General features: G+C 43.1%; 1 protein-coding gene across 10 annotated transcripts in view; it reads right to left on the bottom strand.

The window, feature by feature from the left end:
• The window catches only part of SNAP91 (synaptosome associated protein 91), a 162787-nt gene that overhangs the window by 31559 nt on the left and 114176 nt on the right, over window positions 1–17052 (bottom strand). For 9 of the 10 annotated variants that reach the window (XM_054557032.2, NM_001135486.1, XM_054557035.2 and 6 more), the window contains 7 exon segments: window positions 16388–16495; window positions 15492–15758; window positions 15196–15273; window positions 14960–15031; window positions 14469–14552; window positions 13224–13307; window positions 59–193 (listed from right to left, as the gene is read on the bottom strand). In XM_054557032.2, coding sequence (XP_054413007.2) covers window positions 59–193; window positions 13224–13307; window positions 14469–14552; window positions 14960–15031; window positions 15196–15273; window positions 15492–15758; window positions 16388–16495 — 828 coding nt within the window. 10 annotated transcript variants of the gene reach the window in all.

Raw genomic sequence — 17052 nt, forward strand, 5'->3', positions numbered from 1 at the left:
AGTACTTTTTTTTATTACCAGGACACATGAAAAGAATGTTTGAAAGTCACTGCCTCACCTGATGGATCAAAGGAGCTGCTGCTGGAAGTTGAAGGTGTTGTCCCAAAAGCTGCCTCAAAATTGGGCTGTAGCAGGTTATTCTGAGCTGGAGTCACTGGAGATGGGGAAGGGGCCATGAAAGAACCCCCAAATCCTAAAAAAAAAAGTTCCAAAAAAACATAAGCAGAAATAACATAAATGTGGGTAAAGGCCATAAAAACAGAATTTAAAAAGTTATAGAAAACTGAAAAGGAATTGATTGCATGTTGATTAGCAGTGAGTGAAACAGAGAAGCTTGTTTCTGAAAAGTTGTTCAAGCATAATATTTTGAAATCTGACATGCATTAATGAGAGATTTAATTTAATTAGAAATAAGATAGCACACAAGTATACCCTTATTAAGAGAAACTATAGCAAGCAAATCTATTATTACAATGGAGTATATAAACAAATAAGGTATCACTAGGGTTAAAATTCAGACAGTCTCATTACATTGAAATTTTATGTTTCTTCAAATCATAATATCTGGTTTCTAGAACATGTTTACTGCAAATTATAATAAAATGCAAAACAAATCATAAAAATACACATCAAATCTTTAACATCTATCATACATGTTCTAGCCCCACTGCTGTTACCACCAGTGCAGGCCCCCACAACCCTGTACTCTGGATTCACGAACAGTCATGGAGTGGGATGGCATCCTGTCTCTAGTCTATATCTCCTCCAATCTAGTCTTCACAGTGCAGCCAGAGTGATCTTTCCAAGTGGAAAATGTTGACAAAGTTACTTCTCCAAAATCTTCTGTCAGCTTCCCATAATTTTTCAATTCATATAATTTGAATTCCTTCGTATAGTGATCAGGTCTTTCTGCCTCTACTCACTGGCCCCTGCAGCAAAGCAGGCTGCAGCTGTGATCCGCCACTCGCAGTGTCAGATGCCTACTCTGGGAGGACTTCCTTGCCTTCACACTGCTACCCACTACCAGCTGCACCCCACCCACATCCCCATATACATGCCGAGTATCCTCAGCACCTGGTACATGGCCCCCTGCTACTCTCATTACATGTATTTATCCCCACTGCCCCGACTCCAATCCCAGATGGCTTTTTGAGGCCAGGAACTGTGTCTTCTTTTCATGTTTTTTCCACTAATATCCTGCACAGTGCCTAAAACACTGAATTAATGTTTATTAAATGAAGGACACTTTTGAATATAAAAGGTGAGGACAAATCAAAGACTACTGTAAAGTAATCCAACCTCAGATTAAGTATTTATCCTTTGACGGCTGGAAGCAAAACATTTCTCTCAATTAACAGACAGAAACAGAAGCAGAGATCACTCTGCATTGCTGCTGAACAAAAATATACAACCTGTGAAGGAAGTGATTTCTTAATAAGACACTGGATGATGTTCTATTATAAAAGAATTTATTACTACCACAAGTCATTCCTATATAAAGTTTAAGTATATATTCCTTTAAAATCCAGCCACATTGTCTCTTCTTCACAAACTGCTTGCAAAAACAATGTTTCAAAAAACATCCTTAAGTTTACGTTCCATAGAATTGATTTATAATTTTGAAAATGATTTCCACTAAAATTATCTACTATTTTCTAAAGCACGTGGCAATGCTGTTTGAGTTATGTTATTCCTAGAAATTGACAGTGATGTGGGTTTAGGCTTTCCTCATATGTGTATGAAAAAATTTTAATTTGGAAAAAAAGTTTTTTATTAGATGATCTTTACAGTTCATGATGGCTACTTTAAGTGATTTTAGTATTTGAATGGCATAAGTATCATGTAACTTTCTTTTTTTTTTTTTTTTTTTTTGAGACGGAGTCTCGCTCTGTCGCCCAGGCTGGAGTGCAGTGGCTCAATCTCGGCTCACTGCAAGCTCCGCCTCCCGGGTTCACGCCATTCTCCTGCCTCAGCCTCCTGAGTAGCTGGGACTACAGGCGCCCGCCACCGCACCCGGCTAATTTTTTGTATTTTTAGTAGAGACGGGGTTTCACCGTGGTCTCGATCTCCTGACCTCGTGATCCGCCCGCCTCGGCCTCCCAAAGTGCTGGGATTACAGGCTTGAGCCACCGCGCCCGGCCGTAACTTTCTTTACTGAAGAAGACGTTCTCTAAATCAGTAAGAGCTTAGCCCAGCCAAGGTAGGTTGAAAGTAATTATTTTTGTGAATGTGACCATTTTGATTTTAGGAAGATTGGTGGCTGTATTAATGTTGATTTTTTAAAAACATTATCCTGTACCTCAAGTTACAGGATTTTGTCTGGTAAATTTAGGCAACTGTTCTATGTTGTGATTCTCTTTCTATAGGTGAATGTGGAGAAAACTTGACTCTTGACTTCTTAAAACTTGGCCATGGAAAGGACAATTTATTTTAGAATCACAGCATATTAGTGTTGGAAAGGGCCTCAGGATCATCTGATTCCATCCTGTCATTTCATGGCTAGAAGAAATGACTCAAAGAGAAGTTAACACACTGGTAAGATTCAGTAAAAAGAGGAAAAAGAGTGCATTTACCTAGGACACTCTGCTTAGTGCTATTTCCACTTTATGCTAAGATCACATCTATAGGTGAATAAATAAAGCTGTTCACTGAAAAAAAAAATAGTGCTTTCTCTAAGAAAATTAAAGGTAAGCCAACATTGGCCCAGGGCTCACCAAGTGCCAGGCACTGTTCTAGGTTTCCTTTTTTAGGGTGAACCCTATGAACGACACGAACGGCTGATATGTGACTGTTTTGATCCTAGAAAATCAGCGGTTTTAAATGGTTCAATCTAAAACACACATTAGCTTATCTAATCCTTATAATAACCCCCATGAGGTTCAAAGATGAGAAAGCTGAGGTCAGAGATGTTAGATAATTTGTCTAAGGTCACATGAAAGCAAATGGCAGATCCAGGATTCCAAACAGGAATTCTCCAGAGTCTGCATTCTTTGCCACTGTACGACACAGCCTCTTTCTCACATCCAGAAAAAATGCTGCAGTGGTAACCTTCCTATACACTTATAAAATTGTCGAGATCTGGCAGGATGACTTTTTCCCATTATACTCAGTTCTTATGAAGTAAGTGCCCTCACAAGCCTAGAATAATTAAACAGCTATTAAGTGATATAGAATGACCAACTGATTATCTCAAAAAAAGATTGCTATAATGAAGAACTACACAGGAACATTACAGTCATTCATGAAGAGTTTGAGGAATTCCTCCTGGTAACTAACTGAAAAGTTTTAGGGCCCTGGAATAGAGTTAATAGGAAAACCTAAACAACTAATCTTTCTATGTGGTTCTAATTTACATTAAGAAAGACATTTAGGTGGGTATGGTGGTTCATGCCAGTAATCTCAGCATTTGGGGAGGCTGTGGCAGAAGGATCACTTGAAGCCAAGAGTTTGAGACCAGCTTGGTCAATATAGCGAGACCTAATTTTTATATATCTATCTATATATATCAATATATATAAATTAGCCAGGGGGCATGACGGCATGTGCCTGCAGTCCCAGCTGCTCAGGAGGCTGAAGTGGGAGGATTGCTTTAGCTCATCAGTTCAAGGCTGCAGTGAGCTACGTTCACACCAACGCCCTCCAGCCCATGCAACAAAGGGTGACCTTGTTGCTTAAAAAAATAAAAATAAAAACAAAAAGAAAGGTGCTCTATGGAATGGAATTGGAAACAGAGTAAGGCTTTTGTGCGTCCTGTAATCATATTAGAACTGTCCTACACTATAATTGAAGAGCCAACTGTTTTCAGGTACTCAACCATCTGTTGATGTACTTACTGCTTTTTAATCACAGATGATTAGTCTTATGAATGTGTTGTTCTAAAGGGGAGTAGCCTACACTCTTAATGAAGTTCTATTGATTCAGATATATCAAGTCTGACTGTCATAGTCTACATAGTCTATCTAACACATCATATTGTTTCAGTTGCAGGAGTACAATTTTTTTTCTTTTCTTTTTTTTTTTTTTTTTTTTTGAGATGGAGTCTCGCTCTGTCACCAGGCTGGAGTGCAATGGCACCATCTTGGCTCACTGCAATCTCTGCCTCCGGGGTTCAAGCCATTTTCCTGCCTCAGCCTCCCAAGTAGCTGGGATTACAGGTGTGTGCCACTACACCCAGCTAATTTTTGTATTTTTAGTAGAGTTGGGGTTTCACCATGTTGGCCAGGATGGTCTCGATCTCCTGACCTTGTGATCTGCCTGCCTCGGCTTCACAAAGTGCTGGGATAATATAGGCATGAGCCACCCTGCCCGGCCACAAGAGTGCAATTTTAAAACTACTGCTAAAGACACTCCCACACAGGATGATAGAATTGATCCTCTGTAGACTTTTACCTTTTATAGGAAATTGTTACTTTTTAATGCCACACTGGGCATGTTTGTATTTTAAATTCAGTTCAAGGACTTCCGTGGCTCATTTTAAGCAATTAATGTGGTTAAGAGAACAAATGCAAAACTACAAAGGGCCTCATAGGCTGGACCATATAGTCCCCTGTCTTTGCAATTAAAGATAGGATGTGAAATTCTCTTATACTAGTACAGATTTATGGTGCAGTCACCCTAAAATTGTGTCTATGATGGAAAAACATGGTTGTCCTGCTAGATGCCAACCTCAGATGTCAGGCATATTCCTCAACACACCTAACTTCCTTAAAAGTCCATTTTTACCTTTGTCATCCAGTAGTCTGCCTCTAGCTTTCAAACATCTGTATTTTCAGTTGGTATATTTTGAGCAGAGTTTGACAGCTTTACTCTTCACTGTATGAAATATTTACTTTTATTATTTAAAAACTTAACCTTCAAGTTTTCATTCAGATGCTACCTGAGATATGGATAATATCTGTATCCTACCAGTAATCTCAATGGCTTGGAGAGAATTACTCATTGTTGTTATGGATTCTCCCCTCTGCTTCCCCCCGCCCCACTATTCCTTCCTTTCTTCATTATTTTGATAATGATTTTTCTAGTCTGGCCTCTTTGGAAGTTGTCCTCTCCAGAATTTTTTTATCATTTCACTATACTGCATGCACCAAACACCTTAAAATTTTTACTCAAGGGGTAGAAGAAGACACTAAGGCAATATTTCAAGTGCTGTTTAATTCTGGAATTGGTATTACCTGACAGTTCTAAAACTGAATTTGAATAAAGAAGAAGAATAGTTTTTATGATAGATAGGTTCATTTTCAAGAGACTATCTAGTTAGTCTTTGTTTTCAAGTTTCAAAATGATACCAATTTTTAACAAAGCTTTCGCCTCAATTTTAAAATGGTTCTTAATGTTTAGTTTAAAATATCTAAAATCATTTTAATATTTAATTATATCATATATTTATTGCCTTATCTTTATGATTCACATGTAAATGTATTCACTCAAAAAAATCTAATCTTAGGCATGGGATAAGAGTCCTTAGTCCAGTGACCAAGGTTCCCTTTGAACAGTCTAAACCTCCCATGACAGTGTCTGCATATTATTTTTCTTTTTCATTCTTTCTCAAAACAGTTTTATTACTAAAGGCAATCACAGAATTTGAGAGAATCTTTTTCTCTCTTCTCTCTCTTTGCTTCTGATCATATTTGTGGGCTTGTTATCTATGACTAGGCTCATTTATTTATTTTTTTAAAAAATCTTCTTAGTTTCAACAGACTGTGGACTTAGCTGATCCCTCCCCTAAATAAACACAGAAACAACTATAATACAAATGCTAAGCTTCACTGCAAATTACTATACACAGTGCCCCAAATATTTGTCCTACTTAATATACATTAAATAAATATGTACGAGAATTGCAAAAACTCAGAAACAGCCAATTGTCAGCTAGGTTACATATATAAATGTGACTGTGGTTTTATATTGTGTTTATTAGCAGAATTTTTTTCATTTTTCATTTTTTTGTTTTTGGCTAGGAAAGTTGCTCCTAGTTCACAGGATAGAATTGTATTAATATTCCATGATGTTCTTTAGTGAGAATATGACTTCCTTATGCTTTGATACTTGAACAAGGGTGAGAAATATTTTTCTATAAGAAAACAGGGAAGTATGAAAAATTAGCCCCCAAAATTAAGCCCTACGGAAATTAAAAGTAAGTTAAAATTTCTTATGCTAGCTTATTTTTGTTTTTTGTTTTCAGTAGAGACTAGGGTTTCACCATGTTGCCCAGGCTGGCTCGAACTGCTGACTTCAAGTGATCTGCCCATCTGGGCCTCCCAAAGTCATGGGATTATGATTGTGAGACACGGCGTCCAACCCCTTATATCAGGATATAAGGTGAAATAATAGTTCACACTGTGCCAAATAAATCAGGCACTGACATATGCATACATTAAATTACAAGAATTGTTTTGAAAGCAAGTGAGACATTAAACTCATCTTTACTGATTTACATTGAATATTAATTTATTTAAATAGAAAAGAGAGAAATAAGAAAGTGTACACAATATATAACTTTGCCTATCACTGAAAGAGTCACAAGAAGATGCAGTAGAAGAAATGGAAAGTGTACAGTAAATGAGACCTATGTAGATGACATTGGGTACTTTCATTGATGATTTTCTCCTCTTTTCTACCCCACTTTAATAAGATTTCAGAATAGACAACACAATTGAATAATTTTATTTTTTGTAAAGTGAACTAACATACTTTTTTTGTAGACTTCCCCTGCTGGACCTGTCCATATACCAAGCTGTGCAGCTGTGGCACAGGTATGTGCAGTTACACCTGGCAGCAAGTGACAAACCCCTTCAGGCTTGTTCTAGATGTGTTTTTAGATTCTTATTGCATCCCCCAGGGTCAAATCTCTTGGCTCTGTTACTGACCTCTAACTTGGAATTGGATGGGAACACTCCCTTTTCCCACAGGCTTTGACTGGCCTTTCAGCTCCAGTTTCTAGTGTCCTGGGCTCTTTGAGAAACACAGTATCTCAGGTTCTAGCCTTGGAGGACATAGAGAGGCCACAATGGAGGAGGATCCTGGAGTAGACAATGTGGCTGTGCAGCACTGGAGGTGGTCAACAGTGGCTGACCGCTCTGCCAGGCTCCTGTCTGGTAGGCTTCAAATTCCCATTTGAGATCTGTGGCAGGGGATGGGATACCCAGGAGAGAAAGAAAGAATTCACAGGCTTCTGTGAAAGGCCAGAACATTCGATTTTATGGGCCGTTTTAATCTTAATTATAACTTCAAAGCAAAATGTTTGTAATCACTAATCTCATTTTAAAGTTAACAAGGTCATGATCCCCCAAATAGCCATTAAAACTATGCTATTTCTGTGGCATGTTAAAATCTTATTGCTGAACCCCCAAAATGTGTATGAAGTTTATTGGTTTAGTAAGAGTTTGAAAGTTTCTGTAGCCAATTGGAAGCTGATATAAGAATATCTAGGCCTGGATAAAAGCCAGGCAAACTAGCAGTTTATTTCCCCAAGTAACCAGCTATGGTTTGTGTTAAGTGTACTGCCTCTTATCATCTCTGCAACTTCCAAAGTTCTCAGCAATATCATGGTAGGGCCCTGGTTCTTCAGTGTTGAGGAAAATACCTAGTGGTAGTCACTGGTATGAGTGGTTTCAGCATGCAAGACTGTTATGTTTGATCAAGGTAGTCTGGAAAGGATGGGAAAGACACTAGAGAACTATCACCCCTGGGAAAGACTCTTAAATAGCCAGTCTGAATTACTGATGGAAGGAAAGGTTAACAGCTGGGCTACGACTACCTGCTTTAGCTTCCTGAGGAAAGATTTGACCTCAACTCAAACTTCCTACAACTCTGAAGGCTGATGAGGGTCCTTTAGCATCTGCCATTACTCACTACTAATCCAAGAATAAATGTTCCTTAGCTTGCTGTACCTGGTGCCAGGATTGTTTATCGTATAACTTGTAATTTTATGGGCTATATCCACACTAAAAAAAGGAACCATTCACATGCTCTATCAAGGTCTACATGGCTAGCACTAGCACGGTATTTAAGATGATGGCAGCTTCCCAGTGGTGATGTGACCCATGCTCTCGTCAGCCCCTTGTCAACCTTAGGACCAAAATTCATCCCTTGTGGTGACTGTGGAGGGGCCTCAGAAGCTGCATCTGAGTGACTGAGTCCTCTGTGATACTACTGTTGTGCTTCCTGTTATGTACCCATCTAAGTAAAATCAGAGTAAGGTAAGCCAACAATGTCTTGTGAGTTTGACTAATAATCTGAACTTAAACTTACTACTGTGGTCTTGCAACTGGTCTTTCATAATGCTTTGCTTATGAAAATAATAATTTCTAGGTCAAGGCTATCACTAAGCACACACTTTGTCTTGATCCCAAGGAAGACCAATACTTGGCTTTTACTATTTTTGAGTCCTTGAACTGTTTCCTTTTATTCTATATATACTACTTGGGCCACAAGCAGTAATCCAAGGCAAACTGTACCAATCTATTTCACACTATGACCCTGTTGAACTGAGATCACCCCATGAGTTTTCACACAGAAAGATGATCAGCTTGTTAAAAAACAAAAACAAACAAACAAAAAAAACAGTGGTCTATGTAATAGCAGTTTTGACCCAATGGTAGGAGTCTGTAACAGTTTCTCCTGGAGTGATTCATATATTACGAAATCTGTTTTCCAACATCATGGTACATTTCCCCACAAATTCCTTTAAAAAAAGATGGGCATAGACATTACAAGACAAAAATTGTTACATAAGCACATTACCTTTTAAATAATCTAAAGGAAACATGTTGGCTGAAAATAAGGCAGATTTGGAGCATCCAAGAAGCCACAAAGGTGGCTTGTATACAGCTGCAACTTTAAGACTCTGAGAAATAATCAAACTTCTATCATACAATGACTGAATTTTCAATTTCATGTCTTTTAATATCATTTTTTAAAAATAATTTCAATTTTGTTTTAGATTTGTGGGGGCAAGTACAGATTTGTTACATGGGTGTACTATGAGATGCTGAAGTTTGGGGTATGATTGATCCTGTCACCCAAGTAATAAGCATAGTACCCAACAGTTTTTCAATACTTGTCCCCTCCCTCAATTTCATGTCTTGAAAGAAAAAGAAAATATGGCTCTCCCTCTCCCTCTCCCTCTCCCTCTCCCTCTCCCTCTCCCTCTCCCTCTCCCTCTCCCTCTCCCTCTCCCTCTCCCTCTCCCTCTCCCTCTCCCTCTCCCTCTCCCTCTCCCTCTCCCTCTCCCTCTCCCTCTCCCTCTCCCTCTCCCTCTCCCTCTCCCTCTCCCTCTCCCTCTCCCTCTCCCTCTCCCTCTCCCTCTCCCTCTCCCTCTCCCTCTCCCTCTCCCTCTCCCTCTCCCTCTTTTCGGTCTCCCTCTCCTTCTTTTTTCGGTCTCCCTCTGTTGCCGAAGCTGGACTGTACTGCCGGGATCTCGGCTTGCTGCAACCTCCCTGCCTCGGGCTCCTGTGACTCTCCTGCCTCGGCCTGCCGAGTGCCTGGGATTGCAGGCGCGTGCCGCCACGCCTGAATGGTTTTTGTATTTTTGGTGGAGACGGGGTTTCGCCGTGTTGACCGGGCTGGTCTCCAGCTCCTGGCCTCGAGTGATCTGCCTGCCTCGGCCTCCCGAGGTGCTGGGATTGCAGACGGAGTCTCGCTAACTCAATGCTCAATGGTGCTCAGGCTGGAGTGCAGTGGTGTGATCTCGGCTCTCTGCAACCTCCACCTACCAGCCTCCTGCCTTGGCCTCTTAAAGTGCTAAGATTACAGCCTCTGCCCCACCGCCACCCCGTCTAGGAAGTGAGGAGCGTCTCTGCCTGGCCGCCCATCGTCTGGGATGTGAGGAGCCCCTCTGCCCGGCCGCCCTATCTGGGAAGTGAGGAGCGCCTCTGCCCGGCCGCCCATCGTCTGGGATGTGAGGAGCGCCTCTGCCCGGCTGCCACCCCGTCTGGGAGGAAGTGAGGAGCGCCTCTGCCCGGCTGCCCCGTCTGGGAGATGAGGAGCACCTCTGCCCGGCCGCCCCGTCTGGGAGGAAGTGAGGAGCGCCTCTGCCCTGTTGCCCTATCTGGGAAGTGAGGAGCGCCTCTGCCTGGCCGCCACCCCGTCTGGGAAGTGAGGAGCGCCTCTGCCCGGCTGCCACCCCATATGGGAAGTGAGGAGCGCCTCTGCCCAGCCGCCCCTTCTGGGAGGTGAGGAGCGCCTCTGCCCAGCCGTCCCGTCTGGGAGGTGAGGAGTGCCTCTGCCCGGCCGCCCCGTCTGGGAGGTGAGGAGCGCCTCTGCCTGGCCGCCACCCCGTCTGGGAGGAAGTGAGGAGCACCTCTGCCCAGCTGCCCCATCTGGGAAGTGAGGAGCGCCTCTGCCCGGCTGCCACCCCCTATGGGAAGTGAGGAGCGCCTCTGCCCGGCCGCCCACTCTGGGAAGTGAGGAGCGCCTCTGCCCGGCCGCCCACTCTGGGAAGTGAGGAGCGCCTCTGCCCGGCCGCCCACTCTGGGAGGTGAGGAGTGCCTCTGCCCGGCCGCCCCGTCTGGGAGGTGAGGAGCGCCTCTGCCCGGCCGCCCCGTCTGGGAAGTGAGGAGCGCCTCTGCCCGGCCGCCCACTCTGGGAAGTGAGGAGCGCCTCTGCCCGGCCGCCCAGTCTGGGAAGTGAGGAGCGCCTCTGCCCGGCCGCCCCGTCTGGGAGGTGGGGAGCGCCTCTGCCTGGCCGCCACCCCGTCTGGGAGGAAGTGAGGAGCACCTCTGCCCGGCCGCCCACTCTGGGAGGTGAGGAGCGCCTCTGCCTGGCCACTCCATCTGGGAAGGGAGGAGCGCCTCTGCCCGGCCACCCCGTCTGGGAGGTGAGGAGCGCCTCTGCCCGGCTGCCACCCCGTCTGGGAGGAAGTGAGGAGCACCTCTGCCCGGCTGCCCCATCTGGGAAGTGAGGAGCGCCTCTGCCCGGCCGCCACCCCATATGGGAAGTGAGGAGCGCCTCTGCCTGACCACTCCGTCTGGGAGGTGAGGAGCGCCTCTGCCCGGCCGCCCCGTCTGGGAGGTGAGGAGTGCCTCTGCCCGGCCGTCACCCCGTCTGGGAGGAAGTGAGGAGCACCTCTGCCCGGCTGCCCCGTCTGGGAGATGAGGAGCACCTCTGCCCGGCCGCCCCGTCTGGGAGATGAGGAGCACCTCTGCCCGGCCGCCCCGTCTGGGAGGTGAGGAGTGCCTCTGCCCGGCTGCCGCCCCGTCTGGGAGGAAGTGAGGAGCACCTCTGCCCGGCCGCCCCCTCTGGGAAGTGAGGAGCGCCTCTGCCTGGCCGCCACCCCGTCTGGGAGGAAGTGAGGAGCGCCTCTGCCTGGCTGCCCCATCTGGGAAGGGAGGAGCACCTCTGCCCGGCCGCCACACCGTCTGGGAAGTGAGGAGCGCCTCTGCCTGGTCGCCCCGTCTAGGAGGTGAGGAGCGCCTCTGCCCGGCCGCCCAGTCTGGGAAGTGAGGAGCGCCTCTGCCCGGCCGCCCTGTCTGGGAGGTGAGGAGCGCCTCTGCCTGGCCGCCACCCCATCTGGGAGGAAGTGAGGAGCGTCTCTGCCCGGCCGCCCCGTCTGGGAAGTGAGGAGCGCCTCTGCCCGGCCGCCCCCTCTGGGAAGTGAGGAGCGCCTCTGCCCGGCCGCCCCGTCTGGGAGGTGAGGAGCGCCTCTGCCCGGCTGCCACCCGGTCTGGGAGGAACTGAGGAGCGCCTCTGCCCGGGCGGCCCCATCTGGGAAGCGAGGAGCGCCTCTGCCCGGGCGGCCCCGTCGGGGAAGTGAGGAGCGCCTCTGCCCGGCCGCCCCGTCTGGGAGGAGAGGAGCGCCTCTGCCCAGGCGGCCCCGTCTGGGAAGCGAGGGGCGCCTCTGCCCAGCCGCCCTGTCTGGGAGGCGAGGAGCGCCTCTGCCCGGCTGCCCTGTCTGGGAGGTGTACCCAACAGCTCCGAAGAGACAGCGACCATCGGGAGCGGGCCATGAGGACGATGGCGGTTTTGTTGAAGAGAAGGGGAGGAAGTGTGGGGAAAGGAAGGAGAGATCAGATTGTTGCTGTGTCTGTGTAGAAAGGGGTGGGCATAGGAGACTCCATTTTGTTCTGACTAGGAGAAATTCTTCTGCCTTGGGATGCTGTTGATCTATGGCCTTTCCCCCAGCCCCCTGCTCTCTGAAACATGTGCTGTGTCAACTCAGGGTTAAATGGATTAAGGGTGGTGCAAGATGTGCTTTGTTAAACAGATGCTTGAAGGCAGCATGCTCTTTAAGAGTCGTCACCACTCCCTAATCTCAAGTACTCAGGGGCACAAACACTGCAGAAGGCCGCAGGGTCCTCTGCCTAGGAAAACCAGAGACCTTTGTTCATGTGTTTATCTCCTGACCTTCTCTCCACTATTATCCTATGACCCTGCCATATCCCCCTCTCCGAGAAACACCCAAGAATGATCAATAAATACTTCAGAAATTAAAAAAAAAAAAAAAAATTTCAAATGAGCTTTGGTGGGGATATTCAAACTACAGCAGTTGTTCTTCACCTCTGGCTTCAAGATATTTTTCTTTATCATTGATTTTCTGAGGTTTAAATATGATATGCCCAAGTGTAGGATCTTTTTGGTATCTATCCTGCCTGGTGTTCTCTGAGCTTCCTGGATCTGTAGTTTGGCATCTGACATTAACTGGGGGGAAATTCTTAGTCATTATTGCTTCAAATATTTCTTCTGTTCCTTTCTCCCCTTCTTCTCCTCTGGTATTCCCATCATGCATATGTTATAGCTTTTGTAGTTGTCCCACAGTCCTTAGATATTCTGTTTTGTTTTTTACAGTCTTTATTTTTTCTTTAATTTTCAGTTTTGGAATTGGGTACTAGGCTTACTACCTGGGTGATGGGATAATTTGTATCCCAAACCTCAGCATCATGTAATATGCCCATGTAACAAACCTGCACATGTACCCCTGAAATCTAAAATAAAAGTTGAAATTATTTTAAAACCTTAAAAAAAAAAAAAAAAAAAAAAAAGAACAAAGACATTCGTCTCACCCAGTGGACATCTAAGTTATAAACTAAATGAAACTAGTGTTCTTTGCAATGCAAAAAAAAAAAAAAAAAAAAAAAAAAAAAAAAAAAAAAAAAAAAAAAAAAAAAAAAAAAAAAAAAAAAAAAAAAGAAAATATGCACCCTGCAATTTATGTAATTTTTATCATTGTTACTTATAAAAATATATCCAAATTTAACTTCTACAAAATACCATTTTAATTTAATTACCAGCTAGTAGGTCTGCCGATGCTGATGAACTAGAAGCAGCCTGAGATGCAGGTTGGGGTTCAGAAGCACTACTTCCAAATGCATCTATCCGTTATCCATTGTGCAGCGGAAAAGTAAGAAAGTGTAAAAAGTAAGTACAGTAAGTAATTTAAGTATTATGTAGAGAAATGCAGAGACATGACAGTGTACAGTGAGCTTGTCTTTTGTGGGTGTGTGAAATGATCACATGAATTGAATTATGCTCTGACCGGTTTATTCTCTCAAAAAGAGTTCTAAAATATTAACAAGTAATACCTCTTTGTAAGATTAAGGGAATTCTTTTTTTTTTCTAAGAATAAAATTTTTGGACTAAACCTTGTCATCTGTCAAAACGGAAGCAAGGTTTTAAACTTTTTACCTAAAGGTAATAAAACAGAATTTTTCCATTTAGAATTCTATTAAATGTTTAAAAAATTAATAAACTTAATTCAAGGAGCAGCAATATGATTTGTACCTACATGTCAAGGTTTAGTGTTTATTTGACACAAGTCTTGAGCCCCTAAATGTCAGACACTGCAACATCTTTGTATTCCTCATGTACCCATCATGGAATGTCCACGATGCTTCAATGTACAGGAGGTACTCAATGTGGGTTAAGCTTTCTAAGGATAGTATTTAAGCTCAAGAGCTAATTCAGTACATCTTCCTGCCCTCAGATAACACATACAGGAAGAGGGAAATATATTTAAATCAGCAACACATTTTCCAGTCCTTCTAACTCTTTGTAAGGATAGCAAAACATTATAAATAAACCTACAGAATAATGTACAACATCTAGACTTATGCTTTCAGTTTTAACTGGCTTGTTTTCATTTCTAAATTATCTATTAATAGGTCATGTTTATTTGGCTTTTAAGAACTTAGAGATGTTGATTTAGCCAACAGATCAGGATCACCAAGGAAGAACAGTTGAAGGAATTTCCAGTCAGGTAATTCTACATTAGGATGAAGAACAAAAAGTTGAAAACACCAAGTGAAACATTATCTGTTTTGTTAGGTCATGCACTGAAAGTTATGATGAAATGATGAGGATGAAGATGATGATGATGAAGAAATGAAAATGATCTTAAAAACTTAAGTTTACTTTTAAGAGACAGAATTTTATATAGCCTAAAGAAAAAATGATGAAATATAATAAAATAGATCTAAAAATTATTCTGAAGAAAAAAAGATTCCTTTAAGTGTTGATGGAGGAGAAATACGCACCCCCAAAAAGGTCTATGACACCTGAAGAATCCACCTTTGCTGGCGAGGCAGTGGTTGCAGGAGATGGTGCTGCAAATGCATCCACTGCAGTGAAGCACAGACAGGAAAAAGTGCATGTCACTCAAGGGAAAAGAAAACTATGAGCCTTGACAAATGCTATCTTGGGATTTCATGGTTCACTCCAGGCAGAAAGACTGTAGACAATCTTAACAGTTAAGGAAAAGCAAACGGATTTTAAAATACACGCTCTCCAGAACAAAATAAAATTGACTCCTTGAGGTCAGAGGTTTCAGTGTGAAAAAAATTTTCATGAGCCTTAAATTTGAAATATTAACCCTCAACGGTTGATGATGGTCCCAAGAGTGAGTTTTTCTTTTCAAGTACATTTTAAATTTAAAAGAACTAAAGAAAAACCCACATGTTATATCCTTCTCTCCATGCATTACTCCCACGAGACATCTCTGAAGTCCTGACCTTGGCAAAGAACTCACCGGATAAGAGGTCAGCAGTGAGAGAACTCTCAGGCACAGGAGAGGCCCCTTGCGGTGGAGAGGAGAAAGCATCTTCCAAAAGTGAAACAAACCAAAACCAAGCAGAGGTAAGTAGTAGAAAGCTGAAATCAAAGTCAAAAATCTAACAAATGCATTATCACAGGTGAGTACAAAGAGTTTAATCAGGAAAACATCTAAGAAACTAAAGTGAAAAAAAAGGGTTGCTTTGGTTTTACCTGTACCAAACAGGTCTATGCTAGGAGCAGTATCTGGCTTAGGCGCTGCAGCAACTTCAGGAGCGGACTCAAATAAATCTAAGACCAAGAACACACATGCCTTTACTCAACTTGAACAATAAGCCTGACACAGCATCACTTCCCAGTCCTGAATTAGCACTTTGAAGAACTCTGAATTAAGCAGCAAATGGTTTCTAGAGAACCATTTAATTAGACAGTCTTCATGCAGTACATCTCAAGGACCAGAATTCAATCCACTAGACGGAAAGAGGTTGACAACAATAACAAAAAATTACCACCAAAGATATCTAGAGCAGGAGGAGCACTGGTGGCGGTGGCAGCAGAGGTGGTGGTAGTGGTGGTGGCAGCGGCGGTGGCAGCGGTAGTGGCAGCAGCAGCAGCAGCTGCAACGGCAGGAGCAGGAGAAGGAGCAGTTGCGGGAACCGGAGGGGCTGTGCTAGCTGTAGGGGTAACTACAGGAACACTGGTCTCAGGTGGCTTCATTGCAAAGAGGTCCAGCTCAGGTGCAGCCTCTGCACTACCTTCAGACGGGGCAAAGGGGTCTTTTGGAAAGGAAAGTGGAGACACACACAGTATCAGTAAGGAAAGAGACAAGAGACAGCATCATAACTATGGCAAGAGATACCTTACACAGATATTTACACACTAGCTAGGTGTGAGGCTCCTTGGATTTAACTACTATCCTACTGGCAGGGATTAGTGATTAGGATGTTTTTCTAAAGAAAAAGGAAAACTTAGTAGGTACCACAAGTTAGCAAACTAAAGCACTTTGCAAAGTGCCTAAGATTAACCTAAGTCTAGGATCAGAGATTGCTATCCTTCAAATCTTCACTTAATTTGGTCAATCTGGTAGCTTTGAAAATTCATTAAAACATGCCAATATATTTGAACTCAGTGTTACAAAAGAGTACAATATAGCATTAGAAAAAAAACATTAAGACAGCATACTTGTACTGATAAAAATTGTCAATCTTAAGAAATTGTCAATTTTGATAAGTATGTACTTCATTGTCTTAATGTTTTAAATGCTGGCATTATTTATTCAGTTATGATGAATGATACTTTATACTCAGAAGAAAGTAAAATTAGAAAAACATATGGCCTCTTCTAACTACGGGGGTTTTACATTAGGACAGAAAAATAACAGACTGGCTAATGACTTTAAACCCACCATTTCCTGAACATGCATCAAGTGCTGCTGCTACAGGGGTTGGGGTAGCTGGTGCGGCGGCCCCTTCGGATGCTGCAGGGGCCTCCCCAGGAGAAGCTGCAAAGGCATCTTGGGTGCGGTTTTTAAAACAGTAGAAATTAAAAGAATAAAAAGAGAAGAAAATATAGTAAAAGAACCAAGTTAAATTGTGAAGAAGGCTCCCTTATACAACATGAATTTTTAAAAATGCATTTTTATGGCCCATGCACTGTTGGTGGTCACAAAACAATTATTCTTTGCACACCTTCATGTTAGTTAACATGCAAGTGATATAGTGTTGATACTGCTGAGGCCTAATAGGATCCAAAAGGTAATGAGATTCTCATTGTATAAGGGCTCTGAGAAGCATGTTTTATGTATCATTAGAAATTAATGGATGTAAAAATTAAAACAAAAAATATTTTTATTATGTAATTTAAGACATTAAACTTTCATGTCCAGGTAACACTGACTCACTGTGTTATTAAAATGTCCCTGTCTCATAGCTTCTAGCAAACATAATATCTTCTTTAATGCCAATAAAATTAAATATACAATGGCAATGTAAATAATTCTAGTTTTAAGATTTTTTATAATCTAGTACAGGCAAAATTACAGTGTTAACATGAAAGGTTTACTAAGCATTC

Source organism: Pongo abelii, chromosome 5 (assembly GCF_028885655.2).
Source record: "Pongo abelii isolate AG06213 chromosome 5, NHGRI_mPonAbe1-v2.0_pri, whole genome shotgun sequence".
NCBI lineage: Eukaryota > Metazoa > Chordata > Mammalia > Primates > Hominidae > Pongo > Pongo abelii.